Genomic DNA, 20,542 nt, shown 5'->3' with positions numbered 1-20,542 from the left:
GATAATATGATCCGTTCACTCCAATTAACATACTTTAATGACGATGCAACTCACTTCAATTTCCATGAATGCTACGCATAACAATTCACATGTATTTCAGGTGATGCTACCTGAACGCTGTGCACTTTTATGGCATCATGGCCTATTTCTGACCTACAGTCGGCTACATGAGTTAGAATCAAAACAAGGGGGTGCCGGCGTGATGACTGCAGTCTGAGCAACAGCAGGCGGCTGACAGAACACGACGAACACTTTGTACCACGTGACCTTTTCACATGTTCACCTTTCACCGCCTTGCTTATTTCAGTCTCGCAAATAAATCACAAACATTGGGCAAAATAGCTTTCACAGCTTGCGACCCAGCTTGCGGGAGTCCCGACGTGAGACCTTTATGTTTGGAACGTAACCCCGTAGGCCACATTGTTGAGGTCTGTAAATGTCAGCGGCGCTGACTCAAAAGTGAGGCTTTAAAAAGATCACGTGACAAGGCGGCTAGCGCGAGAAGCTAACGATCGTCTTTTTTTGGCACTTTCTTGCCAAAAGTCTCAAACCGATCGAGCCCAACCAATAACACGGGATTTTAATTAAAAGTCTTTTCTTCACATAAAAGCTGGTTCTATCAATACAGCCATAATGGGAACAAAAAAAAAAAAACAGGAAGTAGTAACAGCATAACTTAGATCTTCAAAAAATCTGCAAGCTGGTCCTGTCAAAACCAACCAAATGAGAATCAAAGCAACTAATGCAGGGCTTACACCTCACGATTTGCACGGTCTGCTTGCACTGTTGTTCGAGTTTACGCAAAAGCCCACATCATCCCCGAGTAGCCGCGCGACGGCGAGACTGACTCTTGACAATGACGCGAGGGAACCTGGCCCTGTCCGACTGTGAACTTGCCCAGCTTGATAATGAAGATTGATTTTAAAAAAATTCTAATAAATACATTAAATAATCTGAGTACATTGTTGAATACTTCACTAAAGTACACCTGAACCGAGTTTTGCTCCCGCTGCCTTTTTAAAAAAAAAAAAAACATACGCTAGCTAGCATGCGTGCTACTTTATTGTTTAAGCTACACCGGCAAACAAGAATACAATGTGTCTTTAGCAGCCGGCACTGACACTACACCTTTTAATACAGTGCACCATATGGTCGCAAAAATATGGGACTCACATCTTTTACGTGTGAGCGCATCTCATCAGGAACCAAAATTGGAACTTTTAGACAGTTCTGTTTCACCGGCACTCGAGTCGCTTTTACGTGGTTCCCAGCAGTTTGAAAATAAACTGAATTACGGGAGAAAATTCGTCATTCACTAAATTATACATGCTCGAGAACCCCCCCCCCCCCCCCCCACACCCCCATCGTGCTCCTGTATGGACTTTGGTATGTTGTTCCTTGTGTATTTTTGCCGTGCTGTCCATTGTGATTGCCGGAACATTTGGTAAGTGTGCGCCTCTCCTCCACTCTGCTGTTATTAATAATGCACAACAGCTTTTACTGGATTCTTACAAGATAGACGGGCAGTACCTTTTTTTTCCGTTCTTTTTCTTATACATTTCAACCCTCTCTGCATCTGTATCTACTCCAGGCAACAACAACAAAAAAAAAACCTTCATATGAGCCTCTCTCTCGTCCAAGTTCAGAAAATAGGCAAGAAGAAACATTTCTGATTTGTTCTGTTCCCAATGCTGTTGCCCTGACAGGACGAGCTTTTGTGAACAAATGGTTGATCAAATGCTTTTTGTGTTTTTTAATGACATCATAGTTGGTTTGGTTCGATTCTCAGTTGCTATCGGGCAGACCGTTGTGTACAAAGTATTTTGATCTGGATTTTTTCTTTTTTTGTGTGTGTGTCCGTGTGTAAATGTTAACCGTGTTGTTTTTGCTCTTGCCGGTTTCAGTTTGACAAATTTCTAATTCCTGCTTTTTGACAGCGAATGACTGATGTGGATTTGATTTGACAAATCTTCTGAGGTGTCATTTTTGCAGTTACTTGTTTTTAAAGGCTGCTACTTCCTGTTTTGGTTCTCATGCTCTTCGGCTTGACAGGACGAGCTTTTTGGAAACAAAAATGTAGACTTATTTTCACAAATTGTACCTTTTGCTTTTGGAAACGATGAAGCTTGATTCCCATTACTGTTGGCTTGATTGAACCAGCTTTTTGTGAGCAAAGGACTTTTGTTTGGCATCATTCACTACTTATACATTTGGAGATGTAGCTTGTTCGATGAGTCGTTCTCATTTGACAGGTTGCTCCTGCTGTTTTTGTTATCATTTTCATTGATTTGACAGGAGCAGCTTTTTTTGAGCAAAGAACTTTGGATATATTTTCACAAATCGTGCATACTGAGATATAGTTTGTGTTTTTAAGGGCTTTCAATTGATTGGGGGTTTTTTCCTTCTCTTTTTTTCCCTCTTTTTGCCGGCTGAATCGACATTTTTTTGTGAACAAAGTACGTTGGTTTGGGGGTCGTATACTACTTGTATGTTGGGAGATGTAGCGTGTGCTGTTAGTTGTTCTATTTTGATAAATTGCTACTCCTGTTTTTGTTCTCATCTTGCTGGTTTTATGCTTTTGTTGGCTTATTTGATTGTATTTGACAGCTCTTTTTTTCCATGGATCCACTGCTTTAGGAGAGACAGATTTTTGTGGACAAAAGATTTTGATTTGGATCTACAGTAACAAATTGTACCTTTGGAGATTAAATTTGTGTTGTTACTGGTTTTACTTTGATAGGTTGCTACTTCCAATTTCGCTCTCATTCACAGGAGCAGCATTTTTTTATTTATTGGGGTGTATTTTTACACAATATAGACTTGGAGCTGTAGTTGGTGCTTTTAATTTGATAGGTTTTTACTTCGTTCGAGTACTGTTTTGGTTAGCTTGTTAGAACAAACCTTTTTTTTTATGGCTCATCGACTTTCCTTTGAATCAATGTTGCAACTTTTTACCTTTCAGAGATGTAGCTTGTGCTGTTACCAGTTTTATCTTGATAGGCTGCTACTCCTGCTTTTGTTTCTTATGTATTTCTGTTGTCTTGATAGAACCAGCTTTTTGTTGACAGCTTCATCTTCTGCGCCTGGTGCAGTTCATTGAGGTCAGAAAACATCACCACTTAATACAAATTTGTAATGGCCATACTTGGGGGAGAAAATTATTGTGGTCGGACTGGAAGGTCCCGTTTTATTTTGTAAATATGTATACAACATAATAAGTCAATGAGAGCTGTGGTTCCCTGTTTATAGCAAACAAACAAGCTTTTGTTTATTATTCATCAGCAGCCGTCACGCCGAAACGACTCCACCTTTGGGCTCATTTCCACAACCATTTCCGAGGGGACTGTAAAATGAATATTCACGATCTCTCTTTTCTATTTCGACCATTTGCAAGCCGGAATGGTAACGAGGACAAAGGGCGGCTAAAAAAAAACAATGATTGCAAAATAGCTGCTCAGTGCTTCTAATGAGACACGTTTTTAATAAGCAGGTATGTCCAACAAGCTTGCGGTTTGTATACACGGACGCTCCGATTGCGGCACGACACGCGCCGGCGGGCGGAAATTGAAATAAAAACAGCACATCTATGTTTGATGCGAGGGAGAAGAGCTTAGAGTAACCCCCCCCCGGATACTCATGGAATGCTGTTTTGACACTTTTTTTTTCTCCTTAAACATTTTCAATGAAAAGTCACCTTGAGCTGTTATGAAAAAACAAATCAAGCCCACCAAGCTACTCCTCCAAGCAAAGACAAGTTAATCACTTTGCAATCAAACAAAAACAATGAGGTCAAAGTACCCACTCACCCTAAGAAGATGCTGAAAGGACACTTTATCATTATAAACTGCCATTCAAGTGTAATGACGAGTCACGGTCACTGTGTATCGAAAACAAAATACAACTAAAATAAAGTCAGAATATATTTTACTAATGTTTTTATTCTACAATGTTCGATCAAATGTGTTCGATTGGAAACTGATAGGAGAAAGGAACAAATACATGTTCATCTGCAAAATGGGGGACTGTATTAATGCTGATATATACCGTGCCAAAAAGTTCCACTTTTTTCTCGTCTGTCCGTACGACATTTCCCAGATGCGTTGTGCTTTTGTCAACATGAAGTTTCACAAATTCCAGTCTCGCGTTTTTTGTTGTGATTATTTATTTCCAGAGTGGTGTCTTCCTTGAGGTCCACTTTTAAATGATGAATTTTGGGGGGAGGCTATTCTGGGTTCTTTGTCAGTGTTCGTATTCTCCATTTCTTCCATCGATTTTCCTCTCCAACTCGAGGGACGTTTGCCCCAGTCCCGGGGATCTTAACATTTGGGGATACAATGTGCAACTGCAGTCACAGGAACATCAAGCTGCTTGAACGTGGTTACCTTTGATGTGCTTTTTTATTATTTTCTTTCTACTCTCCGCCCAATGACCATGACCCTTGTAATGATATATATAAATATATATATACATTGTTATGTAGTTCTTTCAAATACATGACTGCCACATTGACCCTCCTTCCCGTAAGACAGGGGTGTCAAACTCATTTATGGCGCGGGCCACATTTTAGTTACCGTTTCACTTGGAGGGCCGTTGTGACTCAAACCCGATAAAGAAGTCAAGAATATCTGTTGATTCAACTATTGTTTAAGTTACACAATGAGGCGTTTGGTAACAAGAAAATGCTCATACTATATCTCTTATTTATTGAGAATTTAGCATTTTGCTAGATATTTTAGAATAGATCACGGAAGTTGACACGTTTGAGCTGATTTCGCGGGCCACATAAAATGATGTGACGGGCCAGGTTTGGCCCCCAGGCCTTGAGTTTGACACCTGTGCTGTAAGACGTCACATAGAAATGAAACAGTGAGTCACTACAACATGGAATAGATTGACAGGCAAAGCTTTGGCAGGCCCAAATATTGAAACACGCGAGCTAAATATGTTATATGAGCCCTTAACAAAATGACGTCAAGTGACTTCAAGAGTCACACATTGGACGTGACAGGCGCATCCTTCAATGAATGTCCCAACACGGTTCTCCATTGTTGGCGTTGCGTGCGATCCGACGGGATTTGCCAGCTAATGACGGCCTCGGTTCCGCCAATTTTCCGCGCTCTGAGTCATTGTTGGGCATCGGGCCATCATTGTGGCGCCGCAGTAAAGAGTCAAGACGCTAAGCCTCTTCTCCCCCCCCCCCCCCCTATGTTCGGGAGCCCCCGCGAAAAAAAAAAAAAAAGACGAGCAAATCTGCGTCGTAACAGCTCTAAGCCAGCTCACATACCGGCTGCGTGACTCTCGGAGCGGAATGTTCCGGGAGAACGCACTGATGTCACCCGGCGTCCTTTCACACAGCATCTCCTGGAAACATTTTCTCACCTTGCTTCAGTTTCGGCATGGACGGTCAGCGGCACCTCCTGAAAGGAGCAGCGACAATGGCAGTTCAGTCCTGTTGTGTCTCACTGGCTGACGTACAAATGCAAAAAATAAATAAATAAAACTGTGCCCTGTTTCCCTGCTAGCACCACGATAATCCAGTAACAGCACAAATGACAGCTCTAAAAAAACGAAAATAACGAACAAAATAAATACTGTAGATTCAATTCGAAGTCCTTTGCTCACATAAAGCTGGTCCAGACATTCGTCTGGTCCAAGTGTGGCATTTAAAGCCTCAGAGGTAGCCCTGTGAAGCGGCGCTTGTCACTGCGATGTATAGCATTAGCCTTTGGCGATCATCTACTGGGCATTAAACTGTGAAAAGGACATTTAGTTTTTCGATACATTCTTCAAGTCTGCCCTTTAGTCTAATTTATTTCTCCGAGACGGCAGAACGTCTCCGCTGAGCAGCCCACAACTCTTCCGCCTTCTCTCTTGCCTTTCCCCATTGACTTGATAAGACTTTATTTGGATTTATTTTACAATTCTTCAGACATGTAGTTTGTGTTGTAGAGTCCTGTGGCTTGCTTTGGATAATTACCTAAATGCCTTACCCCCAATAGACTTCTGGTCCACTTTATATTTGAGCAAGTCAATGCCCACCTTTGATTAAATAGGGTGGTTTGCTCTCATATACACCTGACACCTGACTGTAGTTCAATAAATAAATGTGCGCAATAATGGAAAAAAGACCTCACCCCCAATAGACACAGCGGTCTTATCTGTCAGTTGAGTTTGCAGGGCTTCCGTCCAACTGAGTCAATACTACAGAGGAACTAGAACAGCTACAGTTCTTTTTCGACCTCTTTGTGGAGTCGTGTTGGGTGATTTAAAAAAGAAGTGAATTTATGCGAGGCAGATTTGAAAGAGGGCTCATCTGGCAGAGTGTTGTTCCTGGTGCAAGGGTTTTAAGTGTGAATGTCAGTGAGCATTAACAACCTCCTGTTAATTAAAGTGTAATCGTGTCACTGTTGGGCCGGAGCCTACTATAAATTTGTGCTGCGCCTCCAAACACAAGGTGATAAAAACGAGCCTTACAGGATGCGACGTGCTAGCTTAGGGAGCTCATTTGAATAAACGCCACGTTATGGAAACGGCACCTTCCATGACGATGAGCGTGCTGACATGTGATCACCCCACAATGTTGTGTGACGTCCAATTTTAAAGCCCTCCTCTTATTAAACATCTTCTTCCGGAAATACGGTTTCCATGATGAATGTTCCAGTCGACTCAGACACGTGGTCGTTCCAAACTTTGTGTCCATGCCTCCCCCCCTAACAAACAGCCAACCTTAGGAGGTTTGTAAATGCAAATAGACCAGCGCAACGTTGTCGAGTGGTCACACGTCAGAGTCGAGTAGAACGCAAAGCACCACGTTAAGACTTTTATTTGTGTGATGTATTATGTGTATAATTAAATGTACATTCTAGTCATTTTTGCAAGCTACTTTGGTTTTCTCGGCTTTGCTCTTGAATGTTGTTCACTGTTGGGTTTGTGTCTTTGCTTGTGTGAAGCGCACCGAGTTGCTTCTTGTATGAAATGCGCTCAAATAAAACTGCCTTGCCTTTATTAGGAGGTTGGCATTTAAAGACAGGATCAAGCCTGGACTTTGATGTCAGATTCTGCCGCTACATTGCGCCGAGTCTTATATCAAAGGCCCGGCCCTTAATACCGTAAGCACATTTTGACATTGTGATTATTAGCATTCCGGTATTCTCTGATGCGTCCATGATCAAAATATGTGACTTATTTGTTGCACCCAATCTGCCTCAGACCTAATAAAAACCTGATCGTCTCTTGACTTGAGTCAATAAATGCCTTGAAAATTCCACTGAATGAAATAAAAACCTGATCGTCCCTTGACTTGAGTCAATAAATGCCTTGAAAATTCCACTGAATGAAATGTCTCCATATTTATTAAAGGCCTTTGTTTTGGAGGCAGCTACAGAAATGATTTGTTCAACCCATCTGTCTCAGATCCACGAGAGACCCGAGCCTCTCTATTTGAGTAAATAAACATCCCGCACCCAGCATATGTTGACGGATGGACATATTTAAATGCCCCCCCCACCCCCCAATAAATGTCTTGTTGTGTCGGTCTGATTTTTTTCCATCCGATTTGCCTCAGACCAAATAGAGACTTGATCCTCTCTTTGGTGGCGTAAATAAATGCCCCAAATTCTTGCGTGATGACCTGTGTCCATATTTAACTTATTTCACAACATATAACATAACATATTTCACTCCCAAAGACGTTTTTAAACGTCTTTTCAGACTTGGTCCAGAATCACACCGACTAGAGACCTGATGGTCTCTTTAATTGACTTAATAAAACGACCTACAATCAACTACATGCCGAAATGTTTCCATGTTTCAAGGACTGCCCCACAATAAACACCTTGTTGTGAACACAACTATGTGACTCCCCAACTATCTCCCCCCCCCCCCCCACCCACCCCTCCAACCTTCACTTAAGTAAATGAATGGCCCGCAACCATTACATGGTTAAAGTAGCTTTAAAATACAGGCGAGCTAAATATCATGACAGGTTTGCTTGATTTCCGAAGGAGGGAGGAGTGGGAAGAAGGTGGTGGGGGGCACGGAGACGTCTGCCCCGACAGGCCTATTGGATGTCCACTAAGTGTCTAGTAGCCACTGGCCGTCCGACGCGCCTCATCAAAGATTCATACGCAGATGTCCTGGATATTGTGCCGCCAGTCCAGCCGTGTCCGGGAAAAGGCAGTCGAGTGTCTACTCCTTGCTTCACCGCTCATCTTTCTCTTCTTCTTCTTCTTCTTGATGGAGGTAGCGTACATGCCATCTTGGTTCTGTTCATTTCAGGGTTGTGGGTGCGAGGCCCGTCATTTGTATTGCCCCCATGGGTTTTATTGTTTAATGAAGTCGGTTTAACTGTGGTCAGTGTGGTCAGTGGCTTTTATTTATATTTTAGCCATGTTGAACTGAGCAGGGGCAGCGCTGTGGGGACCACCTTTGACTCACAGTTGTGGGTTTCTGAGTTCGACTCCGGGTTGTGGCTTTCCTGTTTGGAGTTTGCATGATCTTGCCATGCTGACGTGGGCAACCAGTCCTTTATTTGTCATGCCATCGGCTGGTGGCCAGTCTGTTGTTTGTCTCTATGTGCCATGCGATTAGCATAAAAACTTTACATTGCGAACTAAGTTTTTGTTGGACCAAACCGCCCGGACAGAGACGTCCTGTATGTCTCACGTTCCCATGTCATGCAAACTCTGATGTCCTGTTTCATGGTTATCATCATGTGGCATCACTCGTATTCATATTGGGTAGCAAAGACAAAGTAAAACACAAACAACTTGAAAACTTAACAAAGCCAATTTAACAAGACATTTTCTACTCTTTTATTGTCGTTGCTTTACAGCCGGGACAAAGACGCCTGCCTATACTACTTTCTCATGTCGTTCCAATTTCCGTCTCTATGGCTATCATCGCCCGGAGGAGCTAGCTAGCGTTCCCTCACCCTGGGGTGTCAGTGTGCCGTCTCATTGTGTCTTTCAGCGTTCATTTCCTGGTAAAAAGCCAGCCGGGCGCCATCCTTCTCCTAGTGTGTCGGCAGGAGATAAAGCTTTGTCATGTTGCCTTCCGCCTGCAGACATTTTTTTTTTTTTTTTGACCAGGACGTGACCTTGACTCTCTAAAGTGCTTTTAAGTGCTTTCTTATTTTTTTTCTCAAGAGACTGGAGAAAAGATCCCTTGCGGACTTTTACTGCAATCCCTCATCCTGTCCTTTACGAGGCCAACAGAGCAGCTCTTAATGGACCTTTTTGGTAAACCACGCCCCTCTAAGTCAGACCAATCACAACCCAAAATAGAGGCTCAACATTTTAAATGCCATGATACATTTGACAATTTTACAAGTGTGGGTGTTTTTTGCTCTTTTACAAAAAATACTTTTAAAGATGCATTTTTTAATGTTTGTAATTTCTTTGTACTGTTGCCAAAATAAACACAGATAAATGCTCCTAACATGTGGCCATCACGAGTCCAAGATGGTCCTAGACTAGGACCATAATAGACTTCTACCAGGCCTAGATTGGCTCCATTGTTGTCTAGACTCGTTCCAGGCTTGGACTATATTCGTTAGGACGGTCACATGACTAGAACCCCATTTCGCCCCCGGAGACTATGACCTCACTAGTCCTGCACTGGAACAAGTCTGGTACAAGACCAGTGCCATACTAGACTTGGAATCTTACTAGACTGGGTGAAGAATTGAAATGGCTAGTGGCAAGAGTGGACCAAGGGAAGTTCTGGACTACAACCAGACAAGACCAAAACTAATTCCATGCTGAACTTGGACGAGCACTTGATTGGACCTGATCTGGTCCAAAACTAAAGCAATACTACACTTGGACTAGTCCTTGACTGGTCCTAGATGAAGGCCATAAGAGTCCCAACCTAGACTGGATGATAGCTAGACTCGAACCATCTTTGACCTAGCCTAGGGCCATACTCGTGGCAGGCTACTTCCTGATTTACTGAGGATGACGTCAATTGACAGGACCATACCCTTTTTTTATGCACGGGGGAGAATAATTCTGTTGTGACTTAAAAAAAGAAATCAATATTTATTTATATTATTTTATACATGTGCAAATTACTTCCTGGTCCAGTGGACATGGTGCCTCATTTATTCCCCGAAGGCGACCCGATGGGCTGGTGGCTGGCGTCTTTGGGTACAAGCTCCATGTCCTTAACGTTGAAGCTTCACTTGGTCACGCTTCTGACAGCAGTGACAGGGAGGAAAAGCCGTGGGGGGGGGTGGATGGGTTTGGTGGGGTTCATACATCTGTTCAGGTCCTTGGTGGCGCCGTCTGGATGCTGCGGTGAACACAGGATGGGATGAGCTGGAAAAAAAAAACGTGAATAATATTAGACCAAGACATGAACAAGATCAGTCCCACACTACACCCATATTGGAACAGGACAGGACTCTAATACTAGACCCATACTGGAAGTAGAATGGACTTAGGCTTGAACTAAACTAGACAAGGACGAGACCCAAACTAGACCCAGAGGGGACAATACCAGTGGTAGACTGGGACAAGACAAAACCTAGACTTGAGCTAGACTAGACCCAAATTATAACTATTGTAGTCCCAGACAGGACCTCGCCTTGCCAAGAATAGTCTCAACTTCAAAAACAATTGACTCAGACTTACTCTTACCAGCCCTGACCGAAACTGACAATACCAGACCTACGCTTGGCCTATGTGAGACCCAGTCGCAATCTAGACCCGCCATTGACAAGAACTATACCAGAACCAGACCGGCTAAGATCTGCACACCTAGTCCTAGACTTGAACTTGTCCATAGATCTCAATCTTCGGTTCTTGAGGGCCGCTTTCCTGCATGTTTTAAATGTTTCCACCTCCAACACACCTGATTCAAACGATCAGCTCATCAGCAAGCCCTGCGGGATCCTGATAACGATCCTGTCTGGATAGAATTGGACAGTACTAGATCTAGACTTCAACCATATGAGACAGACTTGAACAAAACTAGACTCAGACGAGTCCCATACCTGACCCGACTAGAAAATTGGACTGCCATGGAATTACAGAAGAACCTGATTAGATTAGATGTACACCGGCTGCTAATTAGCGTAGCTTGATGTTCGGCAAGTGTGCAGAGACTTTCGTCTTTTGTGCGTCGTCCTGTAAGAAGCTCGACTCTTTGACCAATTTCAGAGATTAACCAAACAGCCGTTCTGTAATGAAAGGCGCTGATTATTCCTCCCCTGCCTGCGCTGCCTTTCTCTTATCAATAAAAAGCGCTGGCGTCTCTCATCAAGGAGGAGAAATCCATGGAAAGCTGACGTGCTGACACAAAGCGACTGCTGAAGCCCAGCAAATCTGCCCGCTTAATTGATTATTGGCGCCGGAAGCGGGTATCTGCGAGGTGCAGGAGGCCCCGGGGGAAATAATGGAAAACAGATAAGATGAAATGCGGGAGGATTGCCGTCGCCGCAAACGCCCGTTTGTATTAACGCCTGGCCCGTTTCCTCTTGGCGTGCCAACAAAGCTCTTCAAAATTGCCCGAATCGAAACGTAAACATGATGTAATCGGAAAAAGTGTCGGAGGTACTTTTTGATTTCCAAAGTGACTCCGTCGCGTGGCTCCAGTTCAAAGTGTTCCCGCCGGACAACTTTTCACGGCTCGACTTTGACTTTCAAGCGTTTCATGCGGACGTTTAATTCCGCGCCCTTGTCTTCAGCAGCACTCCTGTGCTGCGGCGGCTCCAAATGGCTCATTGTAAAGTTTAATCAAAAGAATAGTTCTTTATTTTTCGTGAACCAAACAGCCAAGGAAGTAATCAAGAAATTAACTCACTAACTAGTTCACTAAGTCATGAACCAATCGGGGAACCAACTACAACCAACAAAACTATCAAACATAGTGGTTCTCAAATGGGGGAACGTGAGATTTTCAAATAGATGTTTAAAGTAGCAACCATGCAAAAATCCCTTAAAAAAAATTACATGATGTACACTTTTCATAAAAATGTGAGTTTATCAAATTATTTTGGAATCAGTGGGCTATTTAATTGCATTATTCTAAAAACCCAGAGTCTGCCCAATACCAGAATTGTTCGACCCAACCTGTCATGTCACCTAGCATCACCTATAAATCATGTAAAAACTTTTAAAATGATTTCTGAGAACAGGTCTTTACAATGAAAAGGAGGACAATTTGTTTTATGTGCACAAATCTTTATTTATAATTTGACAGTCAAGGGCCATAAGGGCGAATCGCTTTGTTTTGTTTTACAATTTCATGGCTTGCCAGTTCGAATTGTTGTCACTAATGTTTGACCGTGTGTCCCTGGAATGCATCACACGATGTCACTGTGCTATGTTTACTCGTCGAGTTGTTTCCCACAGAGAAGCAGCCAATGAAAGACCATTTTGTTGATGTTGTTGTTTTGCGGACGAGCTGCAGGCTGAGATTGTCCTTCGCCTTCCTCACGGATCACCTTTTCATGCTTCGTGTGTGTGTGTGTGTGTGTGTGTGTGTGTGTGTGTGTGTGTGTGTGTGTGTGTGTGTGTGTGTGTGTGTGTGTGTGTGTGTGTGTGTGTGTGTGTGTGTGTGTGTGTGACTGTATCAGGGTGTGACAACGCATTCAAAGGCAGCCTGCAAGCTAGGGTATACAGGTATTCCGCTTATTTTAGTCAGGTAATTGAAAGTTGAGAAAAAGACGAGCAACACAAGGCGATCTCTGCTTAACAACACGGGGGGGGGGGGGGGGGGGGATGTGTCAGGCGCTGGTAGAAAGCTGACAAAAACATGCCTATATATCTCAGCCGGATTACTGTAATGCACTTTACTTTGGAGTCAGCCAATCCTCCATCAAGCGTCTCCAGCTGGTCCTCAATACGGCTGCTCGCCTCTTGACTGGTACTCGTAAGAAGGAGCACATATCTCCTACTCTTGCATCTCTTCGCTGGCTCCCTATACATTTTCGAAACTTGTTTGTACCTTTCAATATGAATGATGACTTCACAGATGTGTAAGTTACTCAAGCCAACAGGCCCCCAGACCATCATAGATAGTGGCTTTTGTACTTTGGGGTGTTATTGATCTATTGTCTTTCGCTTTGCCAAACAAATGAGCAAAGCAAGCGACCAACTACAAAGTGACATAGTAATAACGCAACCAAGGAACCTTAAGACCCAACCGTGCAACTTAAAGACAAGCCCTCACCTCACATTCAATGCACAGGAGTGTGGAAACGTCAATGGCTGTGAATGCCGAGCTCAGAAGCGATGATGTGGCCTTTGTGCTCCACTTGAAACATGGTGATACATACGCGTGCGTGTGCACGTGCGCGCACACATACACACACACACACACACACACACACACACACACACAAAACTGCCTGCTGCTGGATGTGTGCAGCGTTCTGAGAATATGGCGGCACCAACATCCAAGCCGGTGTGACCGCCGGTGGGTTGCGACCGTTAAAAGACACTTTTGCCCATTTGGCAGGCTGGATTGCTGCCACTAAAGTGAACACACACACACGTAAGCACGTGCACACACACGCACACACACACACAGACACACACACACACGGTTAATGCATCCTGGGAATTTATAGCTACTCCCTGTTCCAGGAATATAAGAGGGATGTGCAGTCTTGTCAGTCAGCTCGGTTTCTGGGTAGGAGGAAAGAAGACGGTTGCCATGGCAACGCCTGGGCATCATTGGCCGCCATGCAACAGCAGTTATGCACATAAAGCGCATAATCCACAGGAGCCGCGTGTTGGGTTGTTTCCTTCATGGGGTGCACCAAAGGACATGCCCGCTGGTTGGCAAGAAAGGGAAGTTATGATTGTGATGATTGTGGAGGCTGTTGATGAACAGGAAATGGGAAATCGTTCAATTGGTCTAAAAATGATTGTCCATTTGTTTAAAAACAATATATCTTTGTTTATTTATCCATTCCAGCGGTGTGTGGTGACAGATGTGGCTATCGATCCATGTTCTGTGTTACAAAATTATCCGGATTTTGAGAGGCAACTAGCTAGCCAAGAAACCAACTCATGACCCAAGTGACCAACCAACCAAACATGGAAACCAACCAAATAACTCCTTAACTAACTAATCAACAGGGTAAATAAACAACACTATGAAGTAACATGGGAACTAACTAAACAAACTAATCAATCAAATAATTAATGACACGACCAAAATGACCAACGAGCACTGGAACTAAATGCATGAAAAAATGAATTTGAAAAAGAATAAATGCATTCTAATGAACCTAATGTAAAGGATAAAAATGACTCAATTCATGCAACAAATATAACAAGCCACTTGAAAATCCAAATGCTCTGCCGATCAGAGGAAAGAATAGCGTGGGCCCTTTGTTTCCAACATTTGCCGCAGGTGAGCTGACCATGAGGCTGCTTTGGAAGTCCCTGGACAAGATGAGGTGTCTGAGGAAGCGCTCGGCCATCCCCTTCCTCGGCTTCCTCGTCACGTTCCTCCTCTTCCTCAACCTTTACATTGAAGACGGATATGTGATGGTTCGTAATTCCAGTATTACCCTCTATGGATATGTGTGTGTGTGTGTGTGTGTGTGTGTGTGTGTGTGTGTGTGTGTGTGTGTGTGTGTGTGTGTGTCTCTGGCTGTCTGATAGCGTCGAATGCTCCACCTTCTCTTCCAGGAAGAAGATAAGAGGCAGCTTCGAGAGACGTCGGCCCACCCCCCGAGTGCAGAGCGATACGTGCACACCTTCCGAGACCTTAGTAACTTTTCGGGATCCATCAACGTCACATACCGCTATCTGGCTGGAACGCCACTCAACCGCAAGAGTAGGTCCAAATGTTTTCCAAAAAGATTTTCACATCAGGATTTCAAGTAAAGTGTCATGACACAACAGATTTTTTTTTTCATTAAAAGTTTGTTTAGCTTACTGTCCAGTCTAGCTCTTCAGAAATCTTCATAATACATCAAAACATGATTGGCATGTGTTGTTCATCAACTGGTCGTCTGGTGTAGGCCCAGATTTACCTTCCTGTCTGAGCTAGCTCTTCAGAAAAAAAAAAGAACCAGGTTTACCTGCGGTGGATTGATGCGAAATGGAGAAGTGTGCTGTGGTCTGACGAGTCCATCTTGTCAGAAATCTCCACTCTGAAAGCGTCAATACACAATTAGCGTAACTTGTTCTTCGTCATCATCAGAGTATCTGACCATCGGGCTGTCGTCGGTGAAGAGGAAGCGCGGGAACTACCTCCTGGAGACCATCAAGTCCATCTTTGACCAGTCCAGCTACGAGGAGCTGAAGGAGATCGTGGTGGTGGTCCACCTGGCCGACTTTGACTCGCTGTGGTGTGAAAACTTGCTGCAGGAAATCAGCCGCAAGTTCTCGCACCACATCATCGCCGGCCGCCTGCTGGTGATTCAGGCTCCCGAGGAGTACTACCCGTCCCTGGACGGCCTGAAGAGAAACTACAACGACCCCGAGGACCGGGTGCGCTTCCGCTCCAAGCAGAACGTGGACTACGCCTTCCTGCTCAACTTCTGCACCAACCTCTCCGACTTCTACGTGATGCTGGAGGACGACGTGCGCTGCGCTCGTAACTTCCTGACGGCGCTGAAGAAGGTGATCGCCTCCCGCGAGGGATCCTACTGGGTGATGTTGGAGTTCTCCAAGCTGGGCTACATCGGGAAGCTGTACCACGCGCGGGACCTGCCGCGCCTGGCGCACTTCCTGCTCATGTTCTACCAAGAGATGCCGTGCGACTGGCTGCTCATCCACTTCCGCGGCCTGCTGGCCCAGAAGGACGTGATCCGCTTCAAGCCGTCGCTCTTCCAGCACATGGGCTACTACTCGTCCTACCGGGGCGCCGAGAACAAGCTGAAGGACGACGACTTCGAGGAGGACGCGGTGGACATTCCCGACAACCCGCCGGCGCGGCTCTACACCAACATCGATGTCTTCGAGAGCTACGACGCCGCCAAGGCCTACAGCGCCGTGGACGAGTACTTCTGGGGCAAGCCGCCGTCCACCGGCGATTTCTTCGTGGTGGTCTTCAACAAGTCGGCCAAGATCAGCAGGATCAAGATCGCCACGGGCTCCGACGACAGACAGAACGACATCCTGCACCGCGGAGCTCTGGAAGTCGGCGAAAAACTGGTGGGCACCAAAAAGGGAAAGCAGTGTTCCTCATATATCACCTTGGGGGAGTTTAAGAACGGCAACATTGAGGTCCGGGACGTGGACCGCAAGATCAGCTTTGACGTGGAGTGTGTGCGTATCGTAGTGACGGCCACTCAAAAGGAGTGGCTCATCATCAGAAGTATAAGTTTATGGACGACACCTCCGCCCAGCCAATGAGGAGGTCGTGCGGACATCGCGGACAACAATTTCTATTTTAAATGTACCACTCCGACGTAAGCGTTTTGTACGTATTTATTGATCTGGATTGCTCAATGTTTTTTTTTTTTTTATACCAGCGATTCTTGGATCCTCCTCCTGGTCCTTGTGTTTGTTGTTAACGTGACGGTAACGTAGAGCAGAAAGGCGAGCGCAGAGCCATCGTGGTGTGGTTTCAAAATTGTGATTGATACTCTTTCATGAGGCCCACAAAGACCATCGCCATCAATCGGTGTTATGAAGCGGTCCAGTGGTTTGTTTGACTTACAAAACCAGTTGGCAGAGGCTAACATTAGCAGTCTTTATCTTTACTCTGCGTTCACTCTGGTAAAACAACAACAACAACAAAAAAGGGAAATGTGAGATTCAAGTCAATCTATTGTTCCCAAAAAGCGAAACTGGGCAAAATAGATTTGTGTGAGCGAAAACAGGAAGTATTTGGGAAGGTAAACTCTGTTGAACATTGTTAAAAGCTGTTGAATGGAAGATTGTTTTTGTTTTGGGGTTTTTTTTCATAAAAGAAAAGAGCATTCAGCATCAAACCTAGTTTGACAATCAATGCTCCAAAAAAAGGTTGACCATTTCACGTGGCCCATCAAGGATATCTGCTTCCAACGAGAGCTCATTTGAACCAATTCCTGAGTCAGAGCTCATCAAAAGTACAAGGCCTGGAATCCACCAAAAATGTCAACTTCAAATCAAAATGCTTAGCTTCCCGTAGAATTTCAAACATGAGCCCTTGAGGCTTTTTCGTTCATCCTCTCATGAGAGACGTGTACACCCACCCAATTTTCCTGTCTAAAGGGAGGAGGGGAGGGGGGCTAAGTATTCCAGCCTTCATGCCCAATTTATGTATTTATTGGAATGAATCCCAAAATAGATGCTTCAACTACTACTTACTACTCAGTTTCAATTATGGATCCTAAAGTTTTTTCATGCATTCTGTTCCAAATGTCATGTCCACATCACTTGTAGGCCCAAATTAATTCATGTCATGATTGGTGAAACTGGTGGCAGGAGCTCATTTGTGTGTGTGTGTGTGTGTGTGTGCGTTACTTTCCAGACCTCTTTTATAAGGCATTTGCTCCTAAATGGCGGCTTCAAATCACCATGGCAGACTTCCTGCCAACTGGTGTTGGGTGGATGATTTTACATAAATCATTATCAATAAATCAATAAATTTTAAATCAATAAAAAAATCAAAATCAATAAATCATCATATTTATTTTCAATTCTTTTCATTTTCTCCAGATAGACTACGAAAATACATTTACACCAGAACACAGTGGTACCTCTACTTACGAATGTCTCTTCATACAAAATGTTCAAGTTACGAAATGCCTCAACAGGAAAATATTCTCTTGTTACGAAAGAAATTTCAACATACAAAAGGTAAAAATACAGTATGGTCTGCTCGTCGTAGCTCCGAGTTCTCTGAACACAACATATTTATAGCTGCTCTGCCATTGGCTATTACCGAGCATCATCCTGGCATCCCATTGGCTAAGAGGGAACTCTACCTTATTTGTCTCTGTGTGTGGACAGGGAGATAGATATGCAGCGTCCTCGTCATTTGCCCCTCGGGCCATGATGTTTTCTGATAGTTTTACGTAAATGTGAATTACCCCGAAAAAGTGTTCAGCAGTCAGGCGATCGCTCACTATGCTGATGTTTGCCTTGGACATTTTCGCAGGACTGTTAAAAGCCGGCAAAAGCGTACGTCCTTGGATCAGTTCTTGACAAAACACAAGGCAAAAACCACTTCTCAGAGAGAACATGGACTACAAAGGGCAAAAAAACGATGAGGACGCAGTTAAATTTTTATTCTTTGTTCGTTGTTTTTTACATTATGCACAACTCTCATTAATGTGCAACAATCAAATCGTAACATGTATTTGTTCCATATTTTGATGCATTTTTATGCTTTAGGAAACATTTATGTCTGAATTTTGTCGGGGCTTGTAACGAATTAGGGCCTTTACATGGAAAACGCGTCTCGACTTACAAAATTTTCTAGTGAAGAAATTTCATACAGAACCAATTGATTTCATTAGTCGAGGTACCACTGTATACACACGTGCAAAAATTTCAGAGAATTTGGAGGCCCCCCCAAAAAGGAGATTAACATTTTGTTGAATTTTTGTCCAAGGTATTACATTTAACCGAAGCATCTCCGTACTACATCTTATAATAAAAGGATGAGGGTGTAATAGTTATGAGGAAGTGCAGTACAACAGGCTGTCTTTGAGAACAATTACTTAAGGTAATTGTGTCTTTTGCAGCCTTTCAAGACGGATAACAAGGCGGCCAAGTGTCGCGGTGGGATTCCCGGCAGGCCTTGTCCCCGTTTGGACCTTAATGAGCTCCCTTACCGCTAAGCCACCTGGAGGAGCGCCATCTTGAGGTGCTTGGCACTTTGGATATTCACTTTGAAGGCGCTTTTCCTCCCTTGTGTCACCGCGTCTGCTTCGTGTTGTGTCAAAGCGGCTGACAGGAGAACATTGTTTGTTTGGGGTTTTATTTTTTTTATTTATTTTTTTTTTTTTTAGACTAAAGATGAGATTGCTCAGTGAAGAATGAGCCAGCAGTGCTGCTATTTTCTTTCTTTTTTTCCATCTCTTCTTTTTTCCACCCCCCATATTATCTCAGCAGCACAATTTTCCCGCAGTAAATGCGCTCTCTTATGACAAAACAGACCCTCAAAAAAGCCAATTCAAAGCAAAATAGCAGACTTGCCGTGTCTTTTCAAGTCAGGCTTCTTGTGTGTCGACTCGTGACAGACATGAATACCAAATTTTATGTCGCTGAGTGAAGCTAGCTTAAGAGCTTGAATTCTTGAAAATATTCTGGGCTGCACAACGGAGCCAAGAGCGAGCCATCAAACTTTTCAAACATGATGAAACAGAAATTTCAATTTGTCAAGTGCCATCCATCCCTCACAGTGGTCTCCAACGTGCTGCCCGCGGGCACCGCATTGCCCCCAAGGAGCACATGGAAAGCCCGTGGGCCTCTTCCAAAAATAGTTCACCAGCGCATGAGACATTGTGATTTTCTAGGAATGTTCTAAATAGATTTAGAAACATGGATTGTGACAAATCCTAGTCTAATAAACGTTTTTCAAATTTTGTGTCAAACGGACTAAATCTCAATGACTTTGAAGGCCCCCCGGAAACCCTAAAATTGCCATTTCAAAACAAAATCAATGAGGTTCTTCCTTTGTACTTTTGTGGAACTTTTTTTGTGGGTCTACTCATGATAGACATGCCTGGCAAAATTCATGTTGCGAAATAAAAATGACTCAAGGGGCTGAATCTTACAAAAATTCCAGGGTGCACTCTTCATGGTGATAAGATTTTGCTGACACACAATGACAAAAACTCAATTGCGATTTAGTGTTGCCCATGTCACGAGTTTACGTACTTCACATGTCGTATGAGACAAAATGTCTTGGACCCCTGGAAATGACCCTAAAATGGCAACGTCAAACAAATATGGATGACCTTCTGTGTCTTTTGAGGCATGGCTATGAGACATTTTTGTGGGTCTATTCATGACAGACATGCAAACCAAAATGTCATGTTGCTGAGTGATCGTGACTTTCGGGGCTGAATCAGATTACTTGCCCGACCAAAGCAATGGTGGCTTGTTTGTTTTTGAACGACCCTTACAAATGACTAAAAATCGACCTCAAAATGGCCAAGTGGTGCAAACCAAAATGGCAGACTGTGTCTTTTCCAGCATGGCTTTTTAAGCCTTTTTGGTGGGTCTACTCATGGTAGACCTGCTTAAAAATGAATACATTTACTTTTCAACCTCAAAATTGTACTCACCGCACCACTTAATGACAACATGAAAAAGTTCTTGTCACACTGCTAAGTGAGACTTGACCTGACGTTAGCTTAGGCGGCAGTCTGGAGTCACGATGTCGGTCATGTGACGCATGTAACACGTGCATGAAGTGATGGTGAAACCTTTTTCCTGGACGACGACATCATATCATTCCTTGTCTTTCCTTCTGTTCTTCTCGTTGCTGCTGTACTGTAAGATGACGCATATATTTTTGTACTGCGATGCTACCCACATGTTGTATGACGATACCGTGTTGCAAAAAGGAGACGGATTAAATCCATGAATGCCTACCGTGCGTTTGTGTTGCTTGACTGCACACTTTTGACATAAAA

At 43.8% G+C, this 20,542-nt stretch overlaps 1 protein-coding gene across 3 annotated transcripts in view; it reads left to right on the top strand.

The window, feature by feature from the left end:
* The window catches only part of LOC147206645 (alpha-1,3-mannosyl-glycoprotein 4-beta-N-acetylglucosaminyltransferase C-like), a 78,651-nt gene extending 58,151 nt beyond the window's left edge, over positions 1-20,500 (top strand). For 2 of the 3 annotated variants that reach the window (XM_086109752.1, XM_086109751.1), the window contains exons 4-6: positions 14,368-14,507; positions 14,649-14,796; positions 15,166-20,500. In XM_086109752.1, the coding sequence (XP_085965878.1) occupies positions 14,379-14,507; positions 14,649-14,796; positions 15,166-16,322 (1,434 nt within the window). In that variant the 5' untranslated portion in view covers positions 14,368-14,378 and the 3' untranslated portion in view covers positions 16,323-20,500. Of the gene's footprint in view, positions 1-13,394; positions 14,508-14,648; positions 14,797-15,165 lie in introns of those variants that run through there. The other variant, XM_086109753.1, reaches the window with a different exon arrangement.
* The last annotated feature ends 42 nt before the right edge of the window (positions 20,501-20,542 follow it).

This window comes from Hippocampus guttulatus, chromosome 4 (genome assembly GCF_054856545.1).
Source record: "Hippocampus guttulatus isolate MCC_2025c chromosome 4, RoL_Hgut_1.0, whole genome shotgun sequence".
Lineage (NCBI taxonomy): Eukaryota > Metazoa > Chordata > Actinopteri > Syngnathiformes > Syngnathidae > Hippocampus > Hippocampus guttulatus.
This window is presented reverse-complemented; position numbering and strand designations above follow the sequence as displayed.